The 15,235-nt window shown below is 36.0% G+C and overlaps 1 protein-coding gene across 1 annotated transcript in view; it reads right to left on the bottom strand.

Moving 5' to 3' along the window:
- Positions 1-1,750: 1,750 nt before the first annotated feature.
- The window catches only part of gtf2a1 (general transcription factor IIA, 1), a 32,143-nt gene continuing 18,658 nt past the window's right edge, over positions 1,751-15,235 (bottom strand). The window contains exons 5-10 of the mRNA XM_039741325.1: positions 12,291-12,366; positions 12,011-12,144; positions 9,365-9,466; positions 8,854-9,093; positions 7,649-7,738; positions 1,751-2,161 (exon numbers count right to left, since the gene is read on the bottom strand). Of these exons, the coding sequence (XP_039597259.1) occupies positions 2,054-2,161; positions 7,649-7,738; positions 8,854-9,093; positions 9,365-9,466; positions 12,011-12,144; positions 12,291-12,366 (750 nt within the window). The 3' untranslated portion in view covers positions 1,751-2,053. The remainder of the gene's footprint in view (positions 2,162-7,648; positions 7,739-8,853; positions 9,094-9,364; positions 9,467-12,010; positions 12,145-12,290; positions 12,367-15,235) is intronic.

Here is a 15,235-nt window from a genome sequence, read left to right as displayed (position 1 = left end):
CCAAGACTTTGACAAAGTAATTTTTTTTTCTTATACTTTAATTCAGTTTTTAGCAAAAGCAAAAAAATATTTAGGTAACTCAAAATAGGTCTTAGTACAACAAAATACTAAGTTTTCTAATTGTATTCAAAGCGTGGCCTTTAAACTGATTATACATTACAAAGAACAACCTTGATTTTAAAATCGTATAGTATGAATTATACAAACATAATAAATAGATTTGCCTCTTACAGTTATGTACAACAGCAATCGACGCTAACAGCTGAACAGTAGAAAACAGAAGTTGCATCTATACCTTAAGAATCAGCTGACATACACAATGATCATAAACAATATCACACATTTTTGTATTTCTGAAAAAAAATGTAAAAAGTTTAGTTATCAATTAAACACAAAAAGGCACAACAAGCTCAATGAAATTATACAGTCAAATTACTGTTTGAGAAAGGGTACATGGGATGAAAAGAGACAAGATCTGGTTACAAAGTACACACTACATTATTTCAGCTATTAGCTCTTGAAGCTAATGGAACAACATGTTGATTTTCAGCACTAAATACTTCCTGATTGGTCTTTAGTCATTTATTCATTGTCTAATTAAAATAGTTTATCACCTAACCAGACAGGAATTAAAAGGTAAAAATAATGTCATGAGAACAGGGTAAACTTTTAAATATTTGCTTAAAACAGAAAACATCATCAGTCTTGAAACATTCCCCTTTCCTAATTTAGGGTCTAATAAGCTCCCAGGACACTCAGCATTGTTTAAAGAGCAAGTTAACTTCCTGAACACTAAAGAACTCTTAATAACATTAAGGACATGATTAAAATTTAAGTTTAATACAAAAGCTTTTAAAATCAAAATATTTAAACAGTAAAGGATAAAAGGAACACTTGCATCTTAAGAGCACAGGTTGGTGCATTTTCTTTGCTGCTTCCCAAAAGCACAATGTATCTACTCAAAAGGGGATAATTTTTATAACAAAATACCAATTACACCATGCTGTAAAACAGTGAGGAATACAGCTATGAAGAGGAAACAAATTAAGGTGTTAGGAAGACCACTATTCATATAATGGGCTGCTTTGGCTTATTAGTGATCTTCACACAGAAGAAACGATTACAAGACAACCCCCTGGAAACTGACTATGCTGCAGACTAGACGAACATAAACTCATGTTATCTTAATAAAGAGTGCAAAGAGACTTAAAATAAATAAAAGCATTCTAAGAAAAAAAAAATCTTAAAAGAAATCATTTCAATAAGCATAATAAACTTGAACTAAATTTAAAAAAAAAAAAAAACAAAAAAAAAACACTATGATTGCAAATCAGCTTGGCTAGGAAAAAAAGTAAACCCAAATAGCCTAAAAAGTGGTTTGAATGACAAAACCTCACGTACAAAATTGGTCAACTCGCACCAAAACCTCAAAACTGCCAATATTTACATAGTACTGCAGCTTTGATGTATCTTGGGAATGCAGGGTTTGCAATATTGAGGGAGGGCTTGAAACACCCAGCCTCTACATTAGAAGTGAAGAGCCCATAATTTTTATAGACTAAAAAGAAATGTTTCGCCTCCGTAATATAAGTTAACACATCAAAAACCATTTGCTTAATAAGTTCTGAATTAATTCACATTGACAGCTTCAGTGTAAGGTGCTAAAGGGTTGGGCTAAAAGACAAATGACCTTCAGTTGCTCAGAAACTAACAGTTATTGCAAACACAGCTTAAAATGTGTTGTAAACAAAAAAAAATTTCCTTGAAATCCAACTTTCTGTATTTTTGCCTGAACTTAAACTTTTAAAATACAAACAGAATGTATAAAGTCCAGTTGTATTTGCCAGAACAAGGTTATTTTTATAAATATATAAACTAACATCCAACATCAGAAGCCGTATAAAGAGGGATGCTTGTTCATTTACATAGTGTTGTTAGTAACACTTGTGTATTTCACTTTCAGTAGCTTTACATTATTTCCTGTTGGAAACATTTGCTGAAGTATGTGTAGTTCATTTCTGATGTGTTCGGCATTATCTTACAAGAGTTTGTTTTACCATTCTGCATCTCCAATGGCTTTAAAAAATACATAATCTCTTCCATTTAAGTTCATGATGCCATCTTTTAGGTGGAATTTCCACTTGTTCTTACTTCTGTGAATCTTGCAAAAAAATAAAAAATAAATTAGCGCCACTAAATAAACAGCATCAATTAATTTCAGCAAAATAAAATGACTGGGAAATATTAAAAGGTATCAAAAGTCTACAAGACATTACATGTGCACATTTTGATATGATGCTATGCGGTGTACATTTTTACTTGTTCAATAAAATTTAATTTGGTTATCAACAATTCTTAAAATGTTTAAGCTCCATTTTTTGTGGAATAAATCTTTGTATATGGCATCAAAACATTTGTGACAAACATTGTGACAAAACACAGACTTATTATACATCTTAAACACACAATGAAATCAGTTGCAAAGGTCTACATACTCTGAGGAAAGACATCTCAAATGAAGATCAATGTTCTATGCAGGCACAAAATCAAAAGAAACACAAATTCCACTAGAACCCTAATAGCACAGTTCTTTGACATGTCCTTTAATGCCATATACCAGTGGCATGAGATTAGACAACCATTCTTCCATTTTTTAGATACTGTAATGAAACTACAGGAGTTACACCTGCAGAGGATTAAGGTTTAACAAAAAATTTATATAGTGCTAGGTGGTATACCGGTTCATACCAAAAACCATTTATTTTTATCATATGGATTTTTCTTGCACCGCAACACCGGTTTAAATTGCCTAAACAACATTCGGAACGTGGCGCAGCGGGAAACTGTTTAAGGGGGAACTTTTTAACTGCTACACTGATAAGCACATGCCACAGAGGTATTGCGTGGGGGCTCTTTTTCACTGCTACACCGCTAAACACGCATACAACGGAGTGTGAAAATGGCCAGAAAGTTTCAAAAACGGAAGCTGACGATAAAGTTGAACATGATGACATAGAACTTTTACTGAAAAAAGGAGTCACGTCTGTTGTCTGGACATGCTTTGGATTTAAAAGGTCGGATATGGACTCAAATGTGTGGATGCTGTTTCTATACTACTGGATAATACTGCAAGCCAAGTTGTGTTTTTCTCAATATTGTGTAATGTACCTGGGTACTGTGTAATAGTGTGATGACATGTTGACTTTATTCTCAACATTTGCACTTTAATTTTGACGCTTATGACGAGAATAAACTCGACATTTCTACTTTATTTTCACCGTTTGTCAAAATTAAACTCGACATGTTGACTTTATTCTAGTAATTTGTTATTAAAGTAAAACATCGTAAACTAAACTTCATCTTAAAATGAATATTTAAATTTACTAGATTTTCTCAAACCCCGGTTATGTAGCACATTAACTGCTCTGTGTTGTGTGCTCGGAGCCATGTTAATCGCTACATGCTTTTTAAACCGACTTCCTCTTGCACTACGAGGAGGCAGACAGCACACAGAATACATTAATTTCATGATAGTCCTGCTTCCATTTAGAATGCCAAGATAAATACTTGATATAATTTTCATGATGAAATGCATTAAAGCATGTATTAATCATGTGGGGGCACAGTGGCGTGGAGGTTGCACTGCTGCCTCGCTGCAATGGGGTCCCGGGTGTTCCCTGCTTTGAATTTGCATGCTTTTCCGGTGGGTTTACTCTGCATGCTTCAGTTTCCTTTCAAAGTCATGTAGGATGGCAGGTTTTGTTATGCTATATTAACCCTGCTAGTGTAAGTATTGCTCGTATTCACCCTGCAATGTGCTGGCGCCACGTTCAGGATTTCCTCCTGCCTTGTGCACAATGCTTGCTGGGATGGGATGCAACCCTGAATGGACAGCATAATTAAACATGTATAACGAAGGTTTTTTTTAAAGTTCTGAACACTCCATGGCTTAAGTTTATAACTAGTTTTAATTTTCAGAAGGACGTTTATCGTGTGGCAATTGGTTATGTGGAGAAAGAAAAAGGATAGAAACTGGGGATTTAATACATCAGAAAGAGACAGCACGCATGCAATAAAGTAAGCCCGTTCAGAAGAACATCCATTGAATTCTGTGTTTGTGTCTTCGACCACCAGATCACAAACCCAACATTTATACAATATTTAAGTTAAACCTGTGCGATACTCATTCATACATCCAGTTTTTGGGAACCTTGTCACATCTGCCATAAGTTCTTTACACTGAACGTACACCTGGGGACCTCTTACTGCGAGGGAGCAGCACTACCGCCACACTACCGTGCATGTTTAACACCTGTTTTAATGCATTTCATCATGAAAAATTCTTAGCATTTTACATTATCAGAGAGGAGGAATATCATGAAGTGAATGTATTCTGTGTGGTGATCGCTGCCTCTTAGTGCAAGAGGAAGTCACTTTAAGAAGAGCGTAGCGATTAACAACTGGGTCGGGGAACACTTAAAGCATTTAATGTGCTACATAACTTATGACGGGGTTTGAGAAAACCTAGTGAATTAAACATTGGTTTTAGGATGAAGTTTAGTTTACGACATTCTACTTTGATTACAAAATAAACTGAGAATAAAGTGGAAATGTCGACTTTAATCTCTAGCAGTAGAGTGTGGTACCATGTTAGTCACAGATTGATACAGGAGAAAGTAGGGTGAAATGACACCTTTTATTGGCTAACTAAATAGATTACAAATGCAAGCTTTCGAGGCAGCTAAGGCCCCTTTATCAGGCAAGGTGTAACAAAGAAACTGAAAAATACTCTCGCTTATATTGGGACAGCAAAGTGATTTTTTTCTTTCATCTTAACAACCTTTTTGTTCAAATGTTAGCAAAATGAATACACCAGAGATGAATTAACCCTAAAAGAAGAGAAGAATGAACTAATAAAATGCAGAGATAAGATAACCATCACTAGAGAAAGTCCTGTAAGGTTTTTTTGAAGTGCATTGTAAGATAGGCCTCTGATGGAGTCAGCTGGTCAATCAGTCTGTTAGTTCACATATCTGCTCATGAAACTCTTGTCTATATTAAGACCATTTTGTAGAGTGTTGAATTTAAGCACAAGTTTGTATTCCCATTCTCTCCACTCCTGTTGGGTCTTGAAATTACCCATAAGCACAGTGACCCTCAGATCCTTAATGCTGTGGCCAGTACTGTTAAATTGTGCTGCCACCGTTCTGAATGATATGAAATCTGTGTGAATTAATTCGCTGGAGCAGTGCCTGACCAGTTTCCCCTACATACAGTCCAGTGTTTGGGCACCTTATGAACATGATTAGGTAGACCACATTAGCCAATTCCCTTGGTGAATGTATGGCTTGCTTTTCTTGTAAATTGATATTGTATACCAATACAATCTGCTCTCGGTCCAGGATCCCAGTTTTGACCCTATAACCGTATTTTTGTTTTCTTCACCGTAGCCCTAATACGATTCCGTAGGGCTATACCACAAATCGCATTATAAATGCAAGTTGCAGTTTTATTCTTTATGTATATAGCTTAGCTTGAAGCAATGTCCATATTAATGCAGTTTGCCTTAATTATGATTCAGTTGGTAAAGATGTCATCACCAAGTTGCACTTGTTTTATTTTTATTTGGTGAATACTGTGTAATGCACCTGGGCTTGAAGTCTTGGAAGTAATAGTATTATTACTGGAAGTTACACTATTTTATTGTAATTTATTAGTTTAAATATTATGCAGTTTAATGATGGTAAAGTTGTTTAAAAAGTCACTTTAACATGTCAGTGGACAGAGGTTAAAATTAACAAAGTGTAGTTGGTTTACAAAAAATATTTACTATTTATTCCTTTTCTAAGACATGTTCAGTGCAATACAAATTTTGACAAGCACCTCTGGATATTTTACTAAGTCTAAATGCCGCTTTGGATGGTTGAAAATATGTTGTCAAAATTTTTGTTTAAGTTGTTTGCAAATATTGTTCAATTAAAAGGCTCTATTTTGACTGCAACTGTCATGCAATGTGATTTCTTCTCTTCATTAGTGCCACCCCCTTCAAAACTTTCTCTTTATGGAGCAATGAAAACCTGTATTAATATTTGTGTGCACATTCAAATTTTTTGTACAATGTACAATTCTCATGAGAGTTGAATAGGTTATTCTTAGCCAGTAATTGCAGTGGAAATGTGGTTAACATCCACTCATGCATGGAGAAAAAAATACCGTCCAATACCGTGATATAGAATTTTTGTCATACCGCCCAGCACTAATTAAAATAAATAAATAAATTTATAATTCAACCACTGATGGTTTATAAATAAGCATTACTTTGACAGTAATGACCACACAGCACAGCGGATGCTGAATTTTATTGAGTGAATTATATAGCCAGTTAATTAAGTTTAAATACATTACTGGAAGAATGAGCATAAAGATTCATATGACTGTTTAATGCAGCACTTACACTTTACCTTGCTAAACTACATACAGGCAGCTGCTAGTCAGGTTAATACTGTATCTTCGCCGCCAAAGTAACAAACATAACTAAGGCTAGGCACGTTCTTGGCACCCTACAAGGTTAATAATCCACCACCTAGGACAAAAACTTCATTTGCACATTGTTCACTCTGAAGAGGTGCTGCAAAACAAGCAACAAAGCGAGCTAGGCTAAAAGGTGGTGGGGAGGAGAGAAAAAAAAAAAAAGCCCCCACACACTAGTAAATATAGACATTGCCGCTATTTTCTGCAAAGGCAACAGTCACCAAACCAAAAAATACTTGAATGTTGAACACTGTTTTAGCAAGGTCTACAGAAGCAGCAGGTTTGAGTCAAAGGGTTAACGGTGGGGCAGTGAAGAATTACATTTCTATCAGAGTGTACAAAACAGTCTCACTTTCACCTCTGCTCAGATATACACACAATGCAACTGTCTGGGAATGTTACCAGCAGCGTTCCTGAAGGGAATTTATCACAACTCTCTTCTCCATCTTGTGGACAGAAAAAAATATTGCAGTTCGGAGTAAATCCAAATCATTTATAACAGGGTTGTGCATTTACTTTCATGCCTAGTTAAAATTGGAATTGCACTTACTCTCGGCTTCAGTTTAGCAAACTAAATGCTTAAAATAATCAAGCATAACTCTGAGTTAGTAGTAGGACAACACACTTAAAATTCAAAGCTCTGGATTCAACCCAAACTGTAGCGGATCCTACCTACCAGTAGTGCCAAGAATATATGGATGGATTTTACTAGTCACCAAACGTGTGTCTCCAATATAGTGAATAGTAGAGAAAAAAAGTTTGATACACTTCATAACCTTTAAATTTAAGCTGTGACATAAAGGGAGAGTATGCGCTGTACAGGAGAAATGGACATACTTATACCCAGTTTAACTCCTATGAATTTATATCTAAAAAAAAAAAAAGCATGAAGATTGGGGAACAAAAAAAAAAAATCTTTCATAACCTCTTCAAAATACAGTTACTGCCCTGCTAACTACTATCCCAAAACACACTATGAAAAGCACCTCCACTTCAGTAGACTGAAATAGTCACATCATGTTTAACACATCATCAAATTTAATAAATATTTAAGTAGTTTACTACAATAAATGTGTGAACTATATATCAAAAGGGGGAAATGATGACAATGGCTTACCTTATCATACTGACAAACTACCACATTTTCAGTATCAAACAGTTCTTGCCCTTCTTCATCGCTGACATCGTCCTCACTGTTTAAAGGCTCCTAAAAACAAATTATCAGTATTTATGTTTAATAAATACAAATGTTAGTGTTATCCTTATGAATTTTTATTTCAGCTAACTAAATTTACAATTCAAAATTACTTTACATTATCATTGACTTGGAAAAATACTGAACTTATCCTTTAAAATTTACCTTGGGACCGCTGCCTTTACAAGTTAATTTTAGAAACAATGCTTATTAAAACTGCTTCAAATATGAAGGGTGTATGAAAATCTATGCCTTAGCAATAGCAATGACTATATGGAGTACAGAAATGCCTTGTGTGAACAACTGTTGAACTATAAACTTGAATTCAAATATTCAGAGAACACGTATTTCATTTCATATGGCTGAATGGGAGATTGGTGGGTGCAACAATTCTCAAGTCTGCATTGAAGATTTTATCTAGCAAGGAGTTCTAAGGAATTCAGTCTTTACACATTCTACACTTCACCTCCAACACTGTCATTATGACTAACGCCGCAAAATATTCTGTTTAGCGGTGTGTTCAACATTTCTTGACTCATTTCTCATGTCTTCCTATATTCACAGATGACTGCAGACACTGAACACACATAAAATTAATGCATTTCAAATCAGGACATATCCTTACCTATATAATTCCTTACAATTCATTGCAGTAGAGTGTTGTACCGTGTTAGCCAAAGATTGATACAGGAGAAAGTAGGGTGAAATGACACCTTTTATTGGCTAACTAAATAGAGTACAAATGCAAGCTTTCGAGGCAGCTAAGGCCACGAAAGCTTTCATTTGTAATCTATTTAGTTAGCCAATAAAAGGAGTCATTTCATCCTACTTTCTCCTTACAACTCATTGTTAGATTAAAAACAATGCAGACTTGAGCTAGAAATGAATGCTCGGACGGTTTTGGCTGGCTGAATTGGAGATGGGAGAGTGCAGGTTGCGTGATTGATGGGCAATTGGCACAGTGATAAGGAACTACGAGTTTCTTTGTACATGTCAGGAAAACTGGGATGGTCAAGGACAAAACGTTTCACAAGGTTTAGAGATTCTAGTGTTAATTACAATGTATGATGTATTGTTTTAGTTTTAATAAAGAGCACATTTTAAATTACAGAAAATAAAAAAGGAACCTCTTCCACTTGTCCATCCTCCCCTGCATCTTTATCCTTATCATCTTCCTCCTCTTCATCATACTCATCTTCCTCCTCATCTTCCTCAGATGAGGTGTCTCCTGTCCCATCCACCTGTAACATCATAGGGGGAGGCTGCTGCTGTTGCGTTTGTTGCTGTTGTGCTTGCTGCTGCTGGACCTGCACAGCATTCTGTCCCGTTTGTGTTGTTGAAGCAGTCATAGCAGTAGTTTGCATTACCTTAAAATATGTGTGAAATACGCAAAAACTTAATTAAAGCTTCAAGTATTTTACATAAAGCAGGTATGAAAAACTTAACTAAAATTTGTATCTGCAGATTTTGGGTTAGATGTAAGAAATGTTTCCCCAAGAATAATTGAACATATATTCAAGTACAGCCACACTACTACTCTTTCACACACCTCAAAAGAAAAAAGAAAAAAAAATTATATAACTATTATACCAAAATGGTACAAGGACTATAAATTTGCAAAAGAAATTGCACTGTTACCTGTGCATTTTGGGGAATTTTATTCCCTGCGATGACAATTTGTTGAGGCTGAATAATCACTCCAGCTTGCTGTGGTATGGTACCAGGAAGTGGTGTTAGGACCTTTTAGAATGAAAAAAGTTTAAGAAATGCCCTTACAAAGGAATTCTTAAAGAAATAGCAACTGAGAAAACTGGTATAATGCAAAACAGGTCATGTCACATATGGTGCACATTAAAATGACAGGTTTCCCCTTTAAAAGAAGAAAAAAAAAAAACACAAAATTTAAGAATTATCATAACAGAATTAACTAAAAGCAAGAGTGCCTCCTTGAGCAGCTTCTTTATTTGAGCATTTAATGTCCGACAATTTTTAATCTAGAATGTCTGGAAATTTAGACACAATCAACTTACAAAAATAAGGGATGTACAGTAATCTCTCGCTATATCGTGCTTTGACTTTCACGGCTTCACTCTCACGGATTTTATATGTAAGCATATCTAAATATATAACACGTATTTTTCGCTGCATTGCGGGTTTCTGCGGACAATGGGTCTTTTTACTTCTGGTACATGCTTCCTCAGTTGGTTTGCCCAGTTGATTTCACACAAGGGACGCTATTGGCGGATGGCTGAGAAGCTACCAAATCACAGCACGCAGTTAAGTTCCTGTGTGCTGATTGGCTCAGCGAGGGAGCGCCAAATTCGATTCCGCTGCGTTAACCAGGAAGTCCTGTCTCACTCATTCAGCATCAACGTGTTTCACTGTGTAAAGAGTTAATTTTTGTGCTCGTGTGTTCATTGTGCATAGTCAAGCCCTTCGTTATGGCTCCAAAATGATCTGCTCCTGCTTCAGGGGCCGTGCCCTAGCGCCAATGGAAGATGCCAATGATTGCCGAAAAGGTAAAAGTTTTGGATATGTTGAATGTAGGGAACAGCTATACCGCTGTAGGATGCCATTATGGCATCAATGAGTACACAATTCTTTTTATTTAAAAAGGAGGAAAAAGAATATAAGATCTACGGCCACAGTGTCCTTTAACCAGGGAGCAAAACAAGTTGCAAGTGGTTGTAATAAGGTGGTAGTCTGGATGGAATCTGCTTTAGGGATTTGGATTGAAGACTGCCGGAAGAAGAACATTGGTGGTGCTACACAATCGCCTGAAGAGGCTTCCTTTAGAAGAGCTGTAACGCTCTCCTTTGTTGTGCAGTAAAATTAAACTCATCATTATCCGACAAGTCGTCGTGTCATTGTTGGCGAGTAACCATAATTAATTTTCTACGTACAGTACTTATTACATGTACATATGTTTAGTGTCACTGTACACACATTTTACTGTATACAATTTTTCTTGCATTGTACGTATTTATTGCTGGTGGTCTGTCTGTCGTAACTGCTGTAACATTATGTGCTATCGGAGATGCTTGATATCTTTAAAATATTTAGGTTTTACTGTATATAAACAGTGTGTTTACATACATAATTTCAACGAATCTTACCTAATATCTAAGAGAATACAAAGGGTTTATGCTGTATAACTGTGTGGGAAATGTTGATAAGAGTGTGGGAGAGTTTATAAGGGCTTAAAATACATACAAATAACCATATAAATGTATGGTTTTTTTACTTCACGGATTTTTACCCCTTGTGGGGGGTTCTGGAACGCAACCCCCGCGATTGAGGAGGGATTACTGTTTTAGATTAAATGTAATTAGATATTAAAATGTATTTACTCCCCTACCATCAAGTGAAATCCTAGAAACAGAATGTTGTCTTTAAGAGGCAAAACTTTAGCTGTCCGATATTAGAAGCATTTTGCAATATCTGCAGCTAAATCATAATTCCTTGTATTTTATTTATCATCAACTGCACAACAGATGAACAAGTATGCACATAAAGTACATTATCAGATAAACTACAAGCCAGCCCAAAACCCCTTGCATTACAATTACACTGTAATCTTTTTACATGTGACACTACTACTACAGCATTTTTCAGAATATTAATTCTACTGGATAATAGACAACTTGCAAGTAGAAGTAGTACAGACTGACTTCAACCAAAACAAGCTTAATTCTTTTTTATATAAAAAAAATTATGAATTAAATGTATTCTGATGTGCAAGTCCCTGTATTGCAACCCAAAACATAACGGATAGTCTCCGTACTTTAGCAAAACCAGCTTTATTCAGCAAGTAACAGGAACAGCACTGTTATTTATTGTAGCAGGATCTACCTCTCTCTATACACAGACAAAGCAATCAGTTAATACTGCTCCCTGAATTTATAATGTTCCTTGCATGATCCATCGACAACAGCCGATGTCAGCTAGGCGCAACACCGGGAGTCTGCGGTTGACCTGGCGATGGATAAGTTGCCTTCCACAGATGCGTGGATTGTGCTTCGGGACACTCTTCAGTGTGTTGTCCCGTAATTGGTGCTATGAGAGTCCCCAAAAGAGTTTAGAAACCTTACAATATGAATTAAGTCAGTGGTGTGAGAAATCAGAACTGCAAAGCGACAACAAGACCACTACTACTCATACATTTTCATCTTATCAATTGAAAAATTCTTAATGGATGGAAACAGATCAACCCATCAACTCTTTCAAAAAATATATTCAAAATTTCAGTACTTTTTAAAGAAATATTTCAAAACTAAAACAAACCTGCTGTATAACAGGGGCCTGAACTCCACCTGCTTGCATCTGAGGAATAACTTGCTGCTGTAAAACAACCTGCTGCTGAGGTTGGAGGATATACTGGGTTCCATTTGGAGCTCTTACCACCTGTAATATTTGCCCTGGAAAAGAATTATAGACCCTGAGGATACAGTAAATATTCTTTAAAAGAATTTGCAGCTTATTCAACCTCTACACCATAAGGATGTACTGAAAGATAAATTACTCATCAGAATTCTGAAATGACTATAAACTACATTTTGCCTACCTTGATTTGTAATTAATTGCTGGTAAGGAGCAACACCTGCCGGCAATGCCAATGTTGCTGCGGTGGCAGCTGCACTCTAGGTAGACAAAAAAAAGAAAAAAAAAAAACGAACAAGATCAGTATTGCATTTTTATTCCTCAAGACAACGCTAATGACAAACTAGGAAAAGTCATCTGCACATAATTTTATATTCAAATGACATTAGGATTCCGTTGTATACCATCTTGTCTAAATGTTTATATTTTCAAAATCAGTTACAAAGTAATTAAAACAAGTATCAAGGATTAGATTAAAGCCTCTCATTTAAAATAAAAGCAGATTAAACTTCAACCACAATTTTTTCACTCCCCAGAAGCATATTCACTATCATCCTTCCATTGTCTTTTCCAGCTAAATTATACTTCTCAGAGCTTGGTACATGCAGGTCACAGAGTATAAATGTTAAAGATATAAACTTTCATCTTGCCATTGCTGGTGTACATTATACAAAATTTCCAGTAGCTTTCATAAATATAGTGTTAAAATGCCAAATACATTCTGTATTGTTTTCCTCAAATTGTGACCTTGGTGACTTGGAGGACTGCAACGGAGCTGAAGAAAGAAAGTTGTAGTATAAAATCACCTGGGGCCTCATGTATAAATGGTGCATATGCACAAAAATGTTGCAAGCATTACTCCTGTCCCGACGAATACCTGAGAAATCGAAGTTGAGGAACCTGAAACATCAAGTACTTGATGAACAGATTCAGAAACTCCTGTCTCAGAACCGGAGATACCTGAGAAATCTGAAGGTTTCTTGTTTTCCGGCTGTTGGATAAACCGTCCAGTCTGCCATCTTGAACATGCCGCGTAAACGATATAAGGCACCGACATCAATCCCTGACTTCGCGTTGATTGCCGACCTCATCTTCCCACTACCTCTCGTCAGGAGCAGTCGTCTGCTAGGCTTGAACAACTGGCTACAGGGTTTCTGCAAGAAGAAGGATGTCGGTTTCATCAACAATTGGAATCTCTTTTGGAAAGGCGCGTCTCTTCAAGCGTGATGGCCTGCATCCGAACAGTTTCGCCGGGTCCTCTCCGAAAACATATCGAAGGTAATTCGTTTTTCTTGACTATCTATCTCTGCTCTTAACCCCTTCGAAATAATACTGCTGTGCCAGGACATGATGAATGTTTAATAGAGTCTTCCGTTAAAGTGCACACCATTAATACTGTAATAAGCAATCTCAATGCACGTAGAAAACCTAGGAAATACGGCATAAACTCCAATAATCTAATTAAAATCACTATTTTAGAGGAACAATGTATTAAAACTATAAAACAGATCACAGATTAAACAAAAATACACACAGAGCGCGCTAATAATAATTTAGTTCCTATTCCAAATAACAATAACGCACATAGTACTCATCTCTGCACCTCCAAACATTAAATATGGCACTATTAAATGTTAGAGCTTTAACTAACAAAACGTTTTTATCAACGATCTTATTAGTGATAAAAAATAGATCTTATTGCACTAAATGAAACATGGCTTGAATTCAGATGCGCGCAGTTTTAATCGAATCTGCCTCCGGATTACAGTTTTACTCATGCAAACCGCCAGGGAAAAAGGGGGGGCGGATTGGCTAACATTTACTCGAGCCGATTAAAATGTAAAGATGTCAGTTTTGGTAAGTTCAAGTCCTTTGAGTATCTCGCCGTTGTTATTCATGGAGATTCTCAAGTTCTAGTACTATCCGTGTATAGACCTCCTAAATATAACGCGCTTTTTGAGGAATTCTCTGACTTAACGTCAATTTTAATTACTAACTATGACACACTCCTAATAGTTGGCGACTTTAATTTTCATATAGATAATCAGTGTGATCTAAAAGTAAAAGAATTTATGAACCTCCTGGATTCTTTTGATTTGAGACAACTCATAAATCAGCCTACACATAAAGCAGGTCATACATTAGACTTAGTGATTACTAAAGGACTGAAAGTTGATATAAAACAGATCATTGATATTGGTCTATCAGACCATTTTCTTCTACTTTTAATATAGAAATAATGATAAAAACACTCATGAGAAGCATATTGTTAAAAACGCTTCTTTGATTCGCAGCAGCTTTAAAACTTACAAACATTTTAAGCAATCAGTCCGTTTATAGTGCCAGCTATAATAGCGAGGATAATGTAAATAGTAAGGTGGAAAGATTTAATTCTAAAGTGAGAGCTGCTGTTGACATAGTTGCACCTGAAAAGACAGTGAAAAAATCTTCTAGCATTGTTATACCATGGAAGACCCAAAGAGTGTCTGATTTAAAGAGAACATGCCGTAGAGCTGAGCGCCAATGGAGGAAGACTAAACTTACTATCCACCACGAAATATTAAAAGTCAAAATAACAGAATACAATAACACTGTCCGTCTTGAGAGACGCTGCTATTTCTCCAAGATTATAAATAACAATGCTAGTAATCCCAGAGTCTTATTTTCTACAATTGATCGCCTACTAAACCCAGGTAGCTCAAAGGAATGCCTCCTAAGTGCTTCCAGTGAAACCTGTGAGGCTGTCGCTGTATTTTCAATCAAAAATAAATAATATTAGAAATAACATAGTATATCTCCCCAACACTAAGGATCCTCCTAAACCCCAGCATCCTGTTATAAACAAATTAAACTCTTTCACTAGGATAGATTTACCTGATTTAAAAAAATAATCTCTCAATTAAAACCCTCCACCTGTCCTTGACCCGATACCAACAAGGTTTTTCAAAGAAGTATCAGGCGTGCTAATTGATAATGTTCTTGACATAGTAAATTCGTCACTAGATACTGGGGTCTTCCCAGACTGTCTTAAGACTGCTGTAGTTAAACCCCTACTTAAGAAACATAATCTCGACCCTCAGCTCTTGAAAATTTTAGACCCATCTCTAACCTGCCTTCTTAAGTAAAGTT

The sequence above is a fragment of the Polypterus senegalus genome, chromosome 18 (assembly GCF_016835505.1).
Source record: "Polypterus senegalus isolate Bchr_013 chromosome 18, ASM1683550v1, whole genome shotgun sequence".
In the NCBI taxonomy this organism is placed as follows: domain Eukaryota; kingdom Metazoa; phylum Chordata; class Cladistia; order Polypteriformes; family Polypteridae; genus Polypterus; species Polypterus senegalus.
Note: the sequence above shows the minus strand (reverse complement) of the source record. Positions and strands in the feature narration are given on the sequence as shown.